A 15,230-nucleotide genomic window follows, 5' to 3' on the forward strand; every position below is an offset into this window, starting at 1 on the left:
GGCTCATCTATTGAGTTGTGAGATGATTATGAAGTTGCTTTAAACCTAGCTACCGTGTAGAAGAGGCAACCCTGAACCACCGTCTCCTCTTACTTTCATTTCCTTCTCTGACCTCACTTACCTGTGACACTTGTCATTCTCATACTCACCTCCACTTATCATCCAACATTTATTTAATTCTACCAAACAATTTAAAAGAAATACATGTGTATGCCTACAGGAGTGAGCACTTTAGACAACAACCAGAAGAAATACTCCAGTAGATGTGCCCCTTAAAAGTTAATACCACATTTTGTGCCACAGTTGCCTATCAGGGAAGAGTCGGGGAAAGAATAAACTTCACCTGTTCCTGGAAAAAGTGCTGACCTGTTAATGAGAAACAGGCAATATCTGTGGCAATTCCCAGGCTTTGCTGGGAAGAGACTCCTCCCCATGGCGGGAATCTCCTTGAACCAAAGCCAGGCCCTTCCCATGACCCCTGTCGTGGCTCCCCGATCCTGTTATTCATTTCAGTGCCCCTCCCTCAAATCCTCTTATAAAAACCCAGTCTTTTCTGCCCCGACAAACCAGTGCAGATCCCTCGCAAGAGAAGTAAGTAGGAGCTGAGACAAGATGACACCCCTGACAGGGGTTTCACCTCACATATTTCAGGGAAGGTATACAAGGATCCCTGTCCTCAGAGAATGCAGGAGCTCTGAGAGCAGGCAAAGGCAGTCCTGGGAGGCCTCAGGTGTAGTAGGATATATGGATTTTCAGATTCTTTCCAGAACTATGGAAGGGGATGGAAGCCATCAAGATGGATTTATTCCTAGGGAACTAGACAGAGGAAATGACAAGAGGTACAACAGGGGGTTTCTCATAGTCTCTCTCTGACCACCCTTCCTTTAGTTCTCTGGTTGTCTCCGCACATCACAGACAAAATGATGTCTTCCATGGGTGTCCCCAGCCTGTCCTGGGTGCTGCTCTCCTGCCTGATGCTCCTGTCTCAAGTCCAAGGTGAGACTTCTCTGCCTCTAGCACTGGGTTCCCAGTGTTTGCTCAGGGCCAAGAAGAGGAGGAAAGCTCCTGTGTGCCTCCCGTGGTAATGGTACATCCCCACACAACAACATTGCCTGCAATTCCTGCATCATCATCCTTCCTTCTGGGTGACTAGTGGTGGGAGGCACCTCAGTGGTCCAGTAACAGTGGGATGAGACGATTCTCAATTTTCAGTAGAGTCTAATTTATGTGGGTATATTAAGGAGGGAAAGCATAGAGTGTCAGTAATGAGATGAGTAGAAGGAGAATGACTGAAGGATAAAGTGTAGAAACCGTCAGCCAAGATGAGGAGAGGGCTTGGACTTTTGAATAAGGCAGATGAATAAAAAGAAAACAGACCATCTCCCAATTACTAGGTCTACTTTATGATTAAGAAAAACTCCTGGAAATATTGGCATTGGTGACAGGCAGTCAAGAGCTTGGTGTCACTGTCTCAAGCTGTGGCACCACAGATATTCCTCAAGGTCACCTCCCCACTCCAATTCCCTCTCTCCATTTCGCCCCATGCCTCTCCTTTATTTCGTCCTGGCTAGGGGAAGATTCCCAGAAGAAACTGCCCTCTGCACGGATCAGCTGTCCGAGAGGCTCCATGGCCTATGCGTCCTACTGCTATGCCTTGTTTACAATACCTAAAACCTGGATGAATGCAAACGTGAGTGCTGGGATTTGCAGTTCGGGCTGGTAAGGAGAAGCAAATTAGAGACAGGGTTTGGGGGCCGGGAGTTCCATTCTCTAGAGTTTCTTGAGGGTGAGAATGAGCACCTCATCTTTTGCAAACACAACCCCTTCTCACCTACCTTGTCCCTGCCCTTCCCTCAGTGAGGGTCTCAAGCTCCTCCCTAGTCTCTCCCTTCTCCACACAGATGGCCTGCCAGAAGAGATCCTCAGGACAACTTGTGTCAGTGCTCAGTGGGGCTGAGGGATCCTTCGTGGCCGCCCTGGTCACGAACAACTTGAAAACCGTCTCAGACGTCTGGATTGGGCTCCATGACCCCACAGAGGTACACTTACATCCTCTCTAGTCTGTTACCTCCCAGGATGCTATGGCCACCCAGGCCTGCTCGCTGTCCCCTGTGCCTGCCTTGGAAATAATGTAGAGATCCCTAGAGCTCGGAGATCAAGGGGGTAATTGGAGAATGGAGGGCCTTGAGACCAGCTGCAGAGCTGAGTTCTGTGCAGGTCTCCAGTCTCCAACTAAGGTTAATCTGCCTCTTGTCAAGCTTTTACACAATTCACACACCACGCCTTGATTCAGTTTGCTGTGCATCCCTGAGTCTGCCCATGCTGCCCTTAGCAAGTGCTAAACGTGTATTTAGGATTGATGCATTTTTCCCTTATAAAACATATGTTGTCTTGGAGGTTCAGAGGGTAATCATAAATGTACCACCAAGTGTAGTTCACACAGTGTCAAGTTACTCTGAGGGGTTCTATTCATCTTTGTGATTATTGACTTTTGAATTTGCCAATAGAAGCAAAGAGTTAGGGAGTGTTTCCCAGAGGAGAGCTGTGGGGCATCACCTGGTAGAGCAGAACTAATTCCATGAGGCGGGGGAGGGTAGCAGGTGTTCCAGCTGAGGGAATCACGCCAGGAGACCTCTAAAGGCCTTTCCACCTCACCTGACTCCATCCTCTGCTCTATAGGGCTCTGAGCCCGATGGCAGTGGATGGGAGTGGAGTAGCACTGATGTGCTCAATTACGTTGCCTGGGAGACAGATCCCTCCACCAGCTCATCCCCTGGCTATTGTGGGAGCCTGTCCAGAAGCTCAGGTATGAAACAGAGGAGGTCACTTCTGCCCAGCCTTTTCCATCCCCTCATCCCCTATTTCTGGGTCTGGTCTTCAGAGAATCCCCCTGGGATGGAACTGCTTGTCTGTCTCTCACCTCTTCTTTCTTTCTCTCTCTTTCCCCTGGAGTGGGACCCTGGTGAATTTGAGGAAGAGACTTTGAGTCCTAGGCCAGAATCTGGGATGCGTCCCCATTGGTTTCTCAAGCTCCACCAGCCCCATTCACTTGAGCTCTTCTGTCTCTTCAGGCTATCTGAAGTGGAGAGATTATAACTGTTATGTGAACTTACCCTATGTCTGCAAGTTCAAGGGCTAAATCAGAATGGAAGTCAGTAGCCTGAGTCTGGTGTGCAGCTCATCATGGACTTGGAACCAAGAGTGAAGACCCATCCCGGAAAGGGGAATCCTCCCCACACCCCCAATCTGACCACCTCATTCTGGCCTTCCCTGTCTCTTGACCTCATTTCAGGCATTTGTGTGTGTGTGTGTGTGTGTGTGTGTGTGTGTGTGTGTGTGTGTGTGTGAATGCCATGGCCTGAGGTCTTGGAGAACAGTAATAAATATCCTATTCCAAACTTACCTGCTTTTGTGCTCTTGTCTTATAACAAGACTCTGAGGAAGAAGTTTGTATGGGAAGAATCTAGGAGTGCCTCTGTCAAGTTTCATCCAATTTCCTTGGATAATGACTGAATATACATTCCCACCAGTGTATTTGTGATGAGTATGTAGGCCCTGTTCCCTTAGGAATTGGGTTGTGTTATACAAAGTCATTGCTTCCCCACACACTGTACTGTCCATTCCTTCTGATGGTATGACACAAGCAGCCTTAGTGTGGTCCCATGCTATTTATTATAGAATGCAGTTCTGAAATCATTTGCTGTGAAGGATCGTGAAGTATCTATTCTTTTTCTTTAATGGGCAATCCACCTTGGATCATGACTTTTATAAAACATAGTCAAGAATAAATTACTTGGACTGACATGCAGTTCATTGGCAGTTGTCACTCTCTTTATTAAAACAGGAAAAATCTGAATAATTTTAGCAACTTTTCCTGGGGTAATCTCCTTTTCTTGGGCAATCTGCCGAGGCATCCCTTTACATAGATACCTTCTCATTTGTGCTTACCTGGATCAGAACTGCTAGATCTATAAACTTTTAGAAACATGAAATTGCAATTTGGACAACTTGTTGGATGCTGAGTGTGGATTGGGTTTATGAGTGAGAGACTCCTGGAGGCCCCTGTCTAGAGAGTCTCCACTCTCTCATGACTTTTTCTTTCTGGGAACCCACCAGATTCTTATGGTGAAGAGATAAGTAACCATTCTGAAATATGTTCAGATAAAGACACCATAAATAAGGAAATCTTCAGGTCAATATTCTTGATAAACATGGTTGAAAATATCCTCAACAAAGTATTAGCAACTCGAATTCAACAGAACATTGAATGTATAATACACCCTGACCAAGTGGTTCTTATTTCTCGGATGCAAGTATGGTTCAACATATGCAAATCAATCAACAGTGTACATCACATTAATAGAATAGAGGGTAAATAGCACACAATCATCAATAGATGTAGAAAAAGCTTACAGAATCTGTGGTACAACACAGTGGCTATAGTTAGCAATAAGATATTGTGCACTTAAAAAACTGTTTAAAATAAGAAAAAAAAACTATTAGGAGTGTAGTTCTCATGTTAAGTGTTGTTATCACAGAAACAAAGAAACAAACCAAGAAGTGGGACACAAGGAAACTTTCAAAGGTGATGGATATATTTTCTACCTTGTTTGCAGTGATGGTAACACATATGTATACATATGTCCAAATTATCCAAGTTATATACATTATGTGCAGATATCTGTATTTACCAACTATTCCTCAAGAAAGCTGTAATAAAAGTGGAACACAACTGAGGAACTATGGAGCACCACTACTGCCGGGATCCTGGATTTAATACAGAGTGCCTGGAATCATTGTCATTATTGTTTTTTTTTAAAACATGCCATCCCTAAATGAGCTTTTTTTTTTTCAATATCTAGGTTGAAAAATTCTGAATTCTTCTAGGGGAAATCAAGAAAATCTTAAAATCTACTATATCTATCTTAAAACTTTAATCTATATTAAAAATATCTTCTTACAAAGAAAAGTTTAGGTCTAGAGTGTTTTTGGAAGAGTCCTACCAAACTACCCCAAAACACATATTTTAAATATTATATACAGGCTTGTAGAGAATAAAGGGAAAATACTTCCTAACTCTGACAGATAATAATAGAAAAAATTCCTTACGGAAAGGAGAAGATACACTTTTACCTAGTTTCAGATGTAATAGGTGATTCTCTCTCTTTGAAGAAAGATTGCCTATCTTAAAAGGGTATAGGAAACTTGCTAAATGTCAATTAAGGAAAGTAGACACTGTCAATTCATCTGATCTATTTATTTGAGAATGAAAACCTCCATATGTAGTATCACCAGATTTGGCAAATATGCAATATCTGTCAAGTTGAGCAAAGATGTAATATTTGATATACACTAATACCAAGAAACAATTTGCGGCTTATCTGAAATTCATATTTAGCTAGGAGTCCTCTATTTTATCTGGCAAATATACCTATGTAGCAATGCTGAGTGGCTCTTGGCCCACATAGAAGATTTTGACCAAGGTGACATCCCCCTTTCAGATGGGGCAATTAGCCAAATATTTTTACACAAGATATGAGGTTGAGAATGTGTTGGAAATGAGGTAGTGAGTAGTATAATGGTCTAAAAATATTTAGGTTCAATGAAAATTGTAACCGTCTTCACTCATGTAAGTGGTTCTTTTCAAATAAATCATTTATTCACTTTTTTTATTTATTCAAGAAATATGAGTAGAGACCCCACAGGATATTAAGCCTTCCCAACTCTAGTCCCGACTGAGGCCAGAGTATGTTTCCAGGACACAGGACAGAAAACCCACTGGGCATTTATTGCAAGTACTCAGGAAAGTGATACCATTCAGCAACTATAGGGATAAGGAACTAATTGTGTGGTCCATGAAATGCTGCTAGTCCTCAAACTGTTTGTTGCCATACCTGTGCAAGATAACTACAGAAATCCAGTGTAAAATTTTAGAAGTTTTTATAGCAATTTGGCAGATTAGTTTTATCTATGAAATCTAAAATTTTATAAATGGTTTCTTAACATATGTAACTTTTTTATATTTTAATTTTAGTAATTCATCTTTAAAAAGGCTTTAATTCTTAGAATAGTTTTAGATGTATGGAATTATTGAAATGGTAATACAGGGTCTTACCACTTGATACAACTGATGAACCATACTGATACAGTATTACTGATAATTGTAATTGAAATATTATTGACATACAATATTACATTAGTTTCAGCTGTACTACATAATGATTGGATATTTGCATACATTATAAAATGATCGGCTTGATAAGTCTAGTAATCATCTGTCCCCATACAAAGTTATTATAATATTATTGACCATATTCCTATATATTGCACCCCCATGGCTTATTTATTTTATAACTGGAGGTTTGTACCTCTTAATCCCCTTCCCATATTTCACACCCCTTACCGCTGTCAACTTCCTGTTTGTTCTCTGTATCTATGAATGCTTTTATTTCTTTTCGTTTGTTTGTTTTATATTTTAGAATTCACATATAAGTAAGGTTATATTGTATTTGTCTTTCTCTGTCTGATTTAATTCACTTGGCACAATACCGTCTAGATTTATACATATTGTCACAAAATCTTTCAGTTTTTTTCGTGTCTGAGTAATATTCCATTATATAAATTTTATACATATAAAATATATATTCCTCATCTTCTTTATCCATTAATATGTTGATGAATACTTAGGTTTATTCTGTACATTAGCCATTGTAAATAATGCAGCAATGAACATTGGAGTGTACCTATCTTTTCAAATTAGTGTTTTTCTTTTCTTCAGGTAAGCACCCAGAGGTGAATTTGCTGGATTACATGGCAGTCCTAGTTTTAATTTTGTGAAATAATGTTTTCCATAGTGGCTGTACCAATTACATACCCACCAACAGTGCATGAGTGCTCTCTTTTCTCCACCTCCTCACCAACACTTGTAATTTGTTGTCTTTTTGATGATACCCATTATGCCAGGTGTGAGGTGGTGCCTTATTGTGGTTTTGATTTACATTTCCATGATGGTTAGTGATGCTAAGCATCTTTTCATATGCTTATTGGCTGTCTTCTTTGGAAAAATATCTACTCAGATCCTCTGCCCATTTTTTAATCAGAGTACTTGATTTTTGTAGATGTTGAGTTGTATGAGTTCTTCGAGTATGTTGGACATTGACCCCCTATTGCAAATATTTTATCCCAGTAAGAAGGCTGTTTTTCTGTTTTGTTGATAGTTTCCTTCACTGTGGAAAAGCTTTTTATTTTGTCTTAGTCACATTTGATTATTTTTGCTTTTGTTTCACTTGTATGAGGAGACAGATCCATAAATATATTGTTAAGAAGGATGTCACAGGGTTACCCTGGTGGTGCAGTGGTTGAGAATCTGCCTGCCAATGCAGGGGACAGGGGTTCGAGTGGTGCTCTGGGAAGATCCCACATGCCGCAGAGTAACTAGCCCCATGAACCACAATTACTGAGCCTGTGCGTCTGGAGCCTGTGCTCCACAACAAGAGAGGCTGCGATAGTGAGAGGCCCGCACACCGCAATGAGGAGTGGCCCCCCACTTGCTGCAACTATAGAAAGACCTTGCACAAAAACGAAAAGCCAACACAGCCATATATAAATAAATAAATAAATAAATAAATATTTTTTAAAAAGGCAAAATTGCTTTAAAAAAAAAAAGAACGATGTCACAGACTATACTCCCTATGTTTTTCTACTAGCAGTTTTATTGTTTCAGGTATTAAATGCAAGTTTTTTATCCATATTGATTTCAATTTTGTATATGTGTGAGAAAGCAGTCCTGTTTGATTCTTTTGCATGAAGCTGTCAGTTTTCCAACACCAGTGTTGAAGACACTGTCTTTTTCCCACTGTATATTCTAGACTTCATTGTTGAAGATTAATTGACCATATAAGCATGGGTTTAGATTAAGGCTGTCTATTCTGTTCAATGGACCTATATGTCTGTTTTTTTTGAGTCCAATATTCTTTTCATCACTGTTGCTTTGTAGTAAAGTTTGGGATCGTGGAATGCCATACCTACTGTTTGCTTCTTTCTTAAAACAGTGACAACTCCCAATGATCTGCATGTCAGTCCATTTCTTCTTGACTATATTTTATAAAAGTCATGATCCAAGGTGGATTGCCCATTAAAGAAAAAGAATAGATACTTCACGATCCTTCACAGCAAATGATTTCAGAACTGCATTCTATAATAAATAGCATGAGACCACACTAAGGCTGCTTGTGTCATACCATCAGAAGGAATGGACAGTACAGTGTGTGGGGAAGCAATGACTTTGTATAACACAACCCAATTCCTAAGGGAACAGGGCCTACATACTCATCACAAATACACAGGTGGGAATGTACATTCAGTCATTATCCAAGGAAATTGGATGAAACTTGACAGAGGCACTCCTAGATTCTTCCCATACAAACTTCTTCCTCAGAGTCTTGTTATAAGACAAGAGCACAAAAGCAGGTAAGTTTGGAATAGGATATTTATTACTGTTCTCCAAGACCTCAGGCCATGGCATTCACACACACACACACACACACACACACACACACACACACACACACACACAAATGCCTGAAATGAGGTCAAGAGACAGGGAAGGCCAGAATGAGGTGGTCAGATTGGGGGTGTGGGGAGGATTCCCCTTTCCGGGATGGGTCTTCACTCTTGGTTCCAAGTCCATGATGAGCTGCACACCAGACTCAGGCTACTGACTTCCATTCTGATTTAGCCCTTGAACTTGCAGACATAGGGTAAGTTCACATAACAGTTATAATCTCTCCACTTCAGATAGCCTGAAGAGACAGAAGAGCTCAAGTGAATGGGGCTGGTGGAGCTTGAGAAACCAATGGGGACGCATCCCAGATTCTGGCCTAGGACTCAAAGTCTCTTCCTCAAATTCACCAGGGTCCCACTCCAGGGGAAAGAGAGAGAAAGAAAGAAGAGGTGAGAGACAGACAAGCAGTTCCATCCCAGGGGGATTCTCTGAAGACCAGACCCAGAAATAGGGGATGAGGGGATGGAAAAGGCTGGGCAGAAGTGACCTCCTCTGTTTCATACCTGAGCTTCTGGACAGGCTCCCACAATAGCCAGGGGATGAGCTGGTGGAGGGATCTGTCTCCCAGGCAACGTAATTGAGCACATCAGTGCTACTCCACTCCCATCCACTGCCATCGGGCTCAGAGCCCTATAGAGCAGAGGATGGAGTCAGGTGAGGTGGAAAGGCCTTTAGAGGTCTCCTGGCGTGATTCCCTCAGCTGGAACACCTGCTACCCTCCCCCGCCTCATGGAATTAGTTCTGCTCTACCAGGTGATGCCCCACAGCTCTCCTCTGGGAAACACTCCCTAACTCTTTGCTTCTATTGGCAAATTCAAAAGTCAATAATCACAAAGATGAATAGAACCCCTCAGAGTAACTTGACACTGTGTGAACTACACTTGGTGGTACATTTATGATTACCCTCTGAACCTCCAAGACAACATATGTTTTATAAGGGAAAAATGCATCAATCCTAAATACACGTTTAGCACTTGCTAAGGGCAGCATGGGCAGACTCAGGGATGCACAGCAAACTGAATCAAGGCGTGGTGTGTGAATTGTGTAAAAGCTTGACAAGAGGCAGATTAACCTTAGTTGGAGACTGGAGACCTGCACAGAACTCAGCTCTGCAGCTGGTCTCAAGGCCCTCCATTCTCCAATTACCCCCTTGATCTCCGAGCTCTAGGGATCTCTACATTATTTCCAAGGCAGGCACAGGGGACAGCGAGCAGGCCTGGGTGGCCATAGCATCCTGGGAGGTAACAGACTAGAGAGGATGTAAGTGTACCTCTGTGGGGTCATGGAGCCCAATCCAGACGTCTGAGACGGTTTTCAAGTTGTTCGTGACCAGGGCGGCCACGAAGGATCCCTCAGCCCCACTGAGCACTGACACAAGTTGTCCTGAGGATCTCTTCTGGCAGGCCATCTGTGTGGAGAAGGGAGAGACTAGGGAGGAGCTTGAGACCCTCACTGAGGGAAGGGCAGGGACAAGGTAGGTGAGAAGGGGTTGTGTTTGCAAAAGATGAGGTGCTCATTCTCACCCTCAAGAAACTCTAGAGAATGGAACTCCCGGCCCCCAAACCCTGTCTCTAATTTGCTTCTCCTTACCAGCCCGAACTGCAAATCCCAGCACTCACGTTTGCATTCATCCAGGTTTTAGGTATTGTAAACAAGGCATAGCAGTAGGACGCATAGGCCATGGAGCCTCTCGGACAGCTGATCCGTGCAGAGGGCAGTTTCTTCTGGGAATCTTCCCCTAGCCAGGACGAAATAAAGGAGAGGCATGGGGCGAAATGGAGAGAGGGAATTGGAGTGGGGAGGTGACCTTGAGGAATATCTGTGGTGCCACAGCTTGAGACAGTGACACCAAGCTCTTGACTGCCTGTCACCAATGCCAATATTTCCAGGAGTTTTTCTTAATCATAAAGTAGACCTAGTAATTGGGAGATGGTCTGTTTTCTTTTTATTCATCTGCCTTATTCAAAAGTCCAAGCCCTCTCCTCATCTTGGCTGACGGTTTCTACACTTTATCCTTCAGTCATTCTCCTTCTACTCATCTCATTACTGACACTCTATGCTTTCCCTCCTTAATATACCCACATAAATTAGACTCTACTGAAAATTGAGAATCGTCTCATCCCACTGTTACTGGACCACTGAGGTGCCTCCCACCACTAGTCACCCAGAAGGAAGGATGATGATGCAGGAATTGCAGGCAATGTTGTTGTGTGGGGATGTACCATTACCACGGGAGGCACACAGGAGCTTTCCTCCTCTTCTTGGCCCTGAGCAAACACTGGGAACCCAGTGCTAGAGGCAGAGTAGTCTCACCTTGGACTTGAGACAGGAGCATCAGGCAGGAGAGCAGCACCCAGGACAGGCTGGGGACACCCATGGAAGACATCATTTTGTCTGTGATGTGCGGAGACAACCAGAGAACTAAAGGAAGGGTGGTCAGAGAGAGACTATGAGAAACCCCCTGTTGTACCTCTTGTCATTTCCTCTGTCTAGTTCCCTAGGAATAAATCCATCTTGATGGCTTCCATCCCCTTCCATAGTTCTGGAAAGAATCTGAAAATCCATATATCCTACTACACCTGAGGCCTCCCAGGACTGCCTTTGCCTGCTCTCAGAGCTCCTGCATTCTCTGAGGACAGGGATCCTTGTATACCTTCCCTGAAATATGTGAGGTGAAACCCCTGTCAGGGGTGTCATCTTGTCTCAGCTCCTACTTACTTCTCTTGCGAGGGATCTGCACTGGTTTGTCGGGGCAGAAAAGACTGGGTTTTTATAAGAGGATTTGAGGGAGGGGCACTGAAATGAATAACAGGATCGGGGAGCCACGACAGGGGTCATGGGAAGGGCCTGGCTTTGGTTCAAGGAGATTCCCGCCATGGGGAGGAGTCTCTTCCCAGCAAAGCCTGGGAATTGCCACAGATATTGCCTGTTTCTCATTAACAGGTCAGCACTTTTTCCAGGAACAGGTGAAGTTTATTCTTTCCCCGACTCTTCCCTGATAGGCAACTGTGGCACAAAATGTGGTATTAACTTTTAAGGGGCACATCTACTGGAGTATTTCTTCTGGTTGTTGTCTCAAGTGCTCACTCCTGTAGGCATACACATGTATTTCTTTTAAATTGTTTGGTAGAATTAAATAAATGTTGGATGATAAGTGGAGGTGAGTATGAGAATGACAAGTGTCACAGGTAAGTGAGGTCAGAGAAGGAAATGAAAGTAAGAGGAGACGGTGGTTCAGGGTTGCCTCTTCTACACGGTAGCTAGGTTTAAAGCAACTTCATAATCATCTCACAACTCAATAGATGAGCCAAAATCTTAAGGAAAATGAAATGTGGAAACTTGCCTTGCTGATCTTCTGAGAGATGGAACTTCCTTGATGGATAATAATAATGTGATATAGTAAGAGGCAATGGAGGAATTTCAAGCCTAGGAGGACTAGAGTCAAATGATGCAGAATCAAAGGAAGAATGAGAGGGAGTTAAGCAAGGGTAAGAGCAAGAGTTGGATGAAATTGTAGACCTGATCCTACATTGTATGTAAGTTAGATCTCTACTTCATCAAGGTGCTCACTCCCCTGGGCTGCTGACAACTGCCTTGCAAACTATCATTTGGCTGTAGAAGAAGTGTCACTTCTTTTTGCACTCTACATGGAAGGGTGATCAGCTTCATGTGGGGATACTGAGAAAAATTCCTTATTCATGTTTACTTCTGAGTTGGCAATTTTGGCAAGGATGAGATACATACTAAGTGGCTCAGGTTTATTTTCGTCAGTCTGGGAATATGTTAAGCTGGAATTCTCTGCAGACCCTGACTCTCAAGTGGTTTTTATAGGCCAGCTTGTGTGAGGTGGAGTCAATGCAACTGAGCTTGTAATTGATTCATGTCCTCAGAATCCAAAAGTCAGTAGAACACACAAATAATCTAATAGGAAGGATAGGACAACCAACATATTCTTTTGTTACAAAGGAAAAATAACTCACTTCACAAAAAATATTTAAATGCAAAGCCATAACTATATTTAGAGCTCAGTGGAACTTCAAGTGTGAAAAAACAATATTTCATGGAAGTATAGATAGCATGAGTTGAGAAGTAATCTTGCTAAAGTAAAACAATTATTTGAGAAAAGGTAAATAATAACAATCAGAAACACAGAATGGCCCATGCTTCTTGAATTGCTGAGAAACACAGTGTTGTGGGGAAAGATACCATTTAGATTAAAAGACTCTGAAAAGATATAACAATCTATCCTAGTGAGTAAATTGTAATAGGGTCTTGATTAATAAAGTATGCCTTTGGAGGACAATTGTGAAATATGAACTCATTTTTGATAATGACAGAATTTTCACATTTCTTTCTTGTGGTAAAACTGTCATAGTTAAATTGACAGGCATCCTGCCATCCAAATCCTTAAGGTGGGGGACTGAAACTTCCAACCGTCTCTTCACTCTAAATATGGGTGTGTCTTGCAAAGGAATATAAGAGCTCGCCCAAGGCTCTGGGATGTGTCAGTGACCATATTCCCCAATCCTGGGAAAACTAAATGAGTGAAGGTAGCTCTGTAGCATATCATCCCAATTTGATGAATGAAGGCAATGGCAGCAGCCCCAGCCTGATCCATAGTCAGTAAGTGCACTGTTCCATTCTTCTTCCTCTATCAGAGCAAAACCACGTATTCATTAGCCATTGTCTTTAGAGTCACTCACATTGGTGGAGAGGGCTGGATTCATGGGGTAGAAGGAATGAGAAGAGGGCATTGCTGAATTTTTGACCTATTTTTCAAAAATTGACTTTTGTTTTTGTTTTGTGGTACGTGGCCTCTCACTGTTGTGGCCTCTCCCATTGCGGAGCACAGGCTCTGGATGTGCAGGCTCAGCGGCCATGTCTCTTGGGTCCAGCCGCTCTGCTGCATGTGGGATCTTCCCGGACTGGGGCACGAACCCGCGTCCCCTGCATCGGCAGGCGGACTCTCCACCACTGTGCCACCAGGGAAGCCCACATATTTTTTCTAAGTACAAGAAAAGAGGAAAAAATACCGAACTCCTATCAATTTGACTACTTGTAACTAAATTAAAAGTGATGACATTCCCTAGGGGAGGGTCACTCTCATGGGAGAGCCAGAAGACAGAAAGGGGAACAGGTAAACATTGTCCCCTCTAGGGAAGTGTCCTTTGTGTCATTTTTCTACCAAAATTTCAGAAATGACAAAAACCAAAAATCAAACACAAAATGTAAACAATCTTCCCCACTAAGAACCACAAGATGGACTCAATGATTTAATAAGAAAAAAATAACATTCCCTTAAGGAAATAATGTCCTTTTCTGTAACTCTCAGCACTGTGTTGCCAGGAGGGCTGAATGACTTGAGCATGAGGGAAAACTCTTGGCTTTCAGCTTCAAGAGGATTTAAGTTCTCAAGCAGATGGGATTTTGATCACATCAGCAGGTTGATGTGGGAAGCCTTGGGGTCTTTCCAGGGTTGGTCTGATTTTGTAACTCACCAGTGTATGACCTTTACCATCCTTTGTACAGCTTTAGCTCAACAATGGGTATAAGGTGGAAAAGGAAATGGACTGGAAGTTGGTAAACTAAATATTAATTTCTGCTATACCTCTTCTTAGCTATGTGTCTATGCTGCCCCTTTTTTTTAAGAGAGACAGCCTATCGATGCCCTTTCCAGCCCAGGAAGGTGATTTGCAAACACTGGCAGTTATTGAAAACACTTCCCCCTATCTATGTTTTTCTACCTTTAGCTTTATTAATACTTCATTCCTATTTTCCACTAGTCCCAAAATCTTTGCTGTGAGCTAAACCCTTGAACTCTCTTCCTGGTATCTGTTTTACGTGATTTCCCATTAGGATTAAATGATCTATAATGACACTTAGCTCTAACATTCTATAATACATGACATAAAACAAAAAGTGCTTGGAAAAGCATTAAACACTAACATTCTGAGTTACAGATCCAGGAAGTATTCAACTGAGTCATGATTTGTCTAGTACCATCAGACTATACCACAAATGACCCTACACTTATTTGCTCAGTTAAGCAGACTTAGTAGTCCACCAGAAGTCTTTAAGCAGTATTTTGAGCACCATGCCTTCTGGTTTCAGATGTGACTCCTGTGGTCTGAGAGCCAGATTTCAGTGGATGTGCGCCTGTGGTTCTGTGCTGGTGGCTTTGTGAGCACAAGCCCTGAGGCACACCCAGGATGATTGCCTGCATTCCCGTGGTTGAGGCTGGGCCAAGGGCAATGTCATCAACAGTCCTTTGTGAGGCCACACCAAGGGTGACAGGTGACACCACAGACCACACTTCCTAGTGGACAGCTCCTGCAGAGGAATACTAAGTGGCTCGTCTCCCAGCAGGATTGCTCCAGTCCTGCCTACCTCACGCCAAAGCCTGAAAATGGATATGGGGGTTTCTATCCAACAACTGGGGAGCAGATCATGTCCCAACAGGGCTGTGACAACCACAGAGCAAAGAGGAGGCCCTGGTCAATGTTAAGTGCAGGCTCTGGTCACCACAACCACAATCACACCCCCTATCTAGGCGATCTGCCCAGCACACACTGAGGAAAGGTATGGAGGCATCCATATAAAACAAACAACCCTTACACCAAAAATGTGAGACTCATGCAGGTTACACAGTGATGCTCCCACTTAAAAT

At 42.9% G+C, this 15,230-nt stretch overlaps 2 protein-coding genes across 2 annotated transcripts; one reads left to right on the plus strand and one right to left on the minus strand.

Moving 5' to 3' along the window:
- The first annotated feature begins 574 nt into the window (after nucleotides 1–574).
- On the plus strand, nucleotides 575–3,185 carry LOC136133481 (lithostathine-like). The gene is made up of 6 exons (XM_065890744.1): nucleotides 575–591; nucleotides 889–996; nucleotides 1,572–1,690; nucleotides 1,902–2,039; nucleotides 2,680–2,806; nucleotides 3,072–3,185. The coding sequence occupies exons 2-6, from the start codon at nucleotides 921–923 to the stop codon at nucleotides 3,137–3,139; spliced, it is 528 nt and encodes a 175-aa protein (XP_065746816.1). The 5' UTR covers nucleotides 575–591; nucleotides 889–920; the 3' UTR covers nucleotides 3,140–3,185.
- Nucleotides 3,186–8,733: 5,548 nt separating this feature from the next.
- LOC136133695 (lithostathine-like) lies at nucleotides 8,734–10,952 on the minus strand. Its single transcript, XM_065890975.1, has 5 exons — nucleotides 10,877–10,952; nucleotides 10,183–10,301; nucleotides 9,834–9,971; nucleotides 9,067–9,193; nucleotides 8,734–8,801 (listed from the first exon to the last, which is right to left on the minus strand). Exons 1-5 carry the CDS (start codon nucleotides 10,950–10,952, stop codon nucleotides 8,734–8,736), a joined length of 528 nt encoding a protein of 175 aa, XP_065747047.1.
- Nucleotides 10,953–15,230: the final 4,278 nt, after the last annotated feature.

Source organism: Phocoena phocoena, chromosome 14 (assembly GCF_963924675.1).
Source record: "Phocoena phocoena chromosome 14, mPhoPho1.1, whole genome shotgun sequence".
In the NCBI taxonomy this organism is placed as follows: domain Eukaryota; kingdom Metazoa; phylum Chordata; class Mammalia; order Artiodactyla; family Phocoenidae; genus Phocoena; species Phocoena phocoena.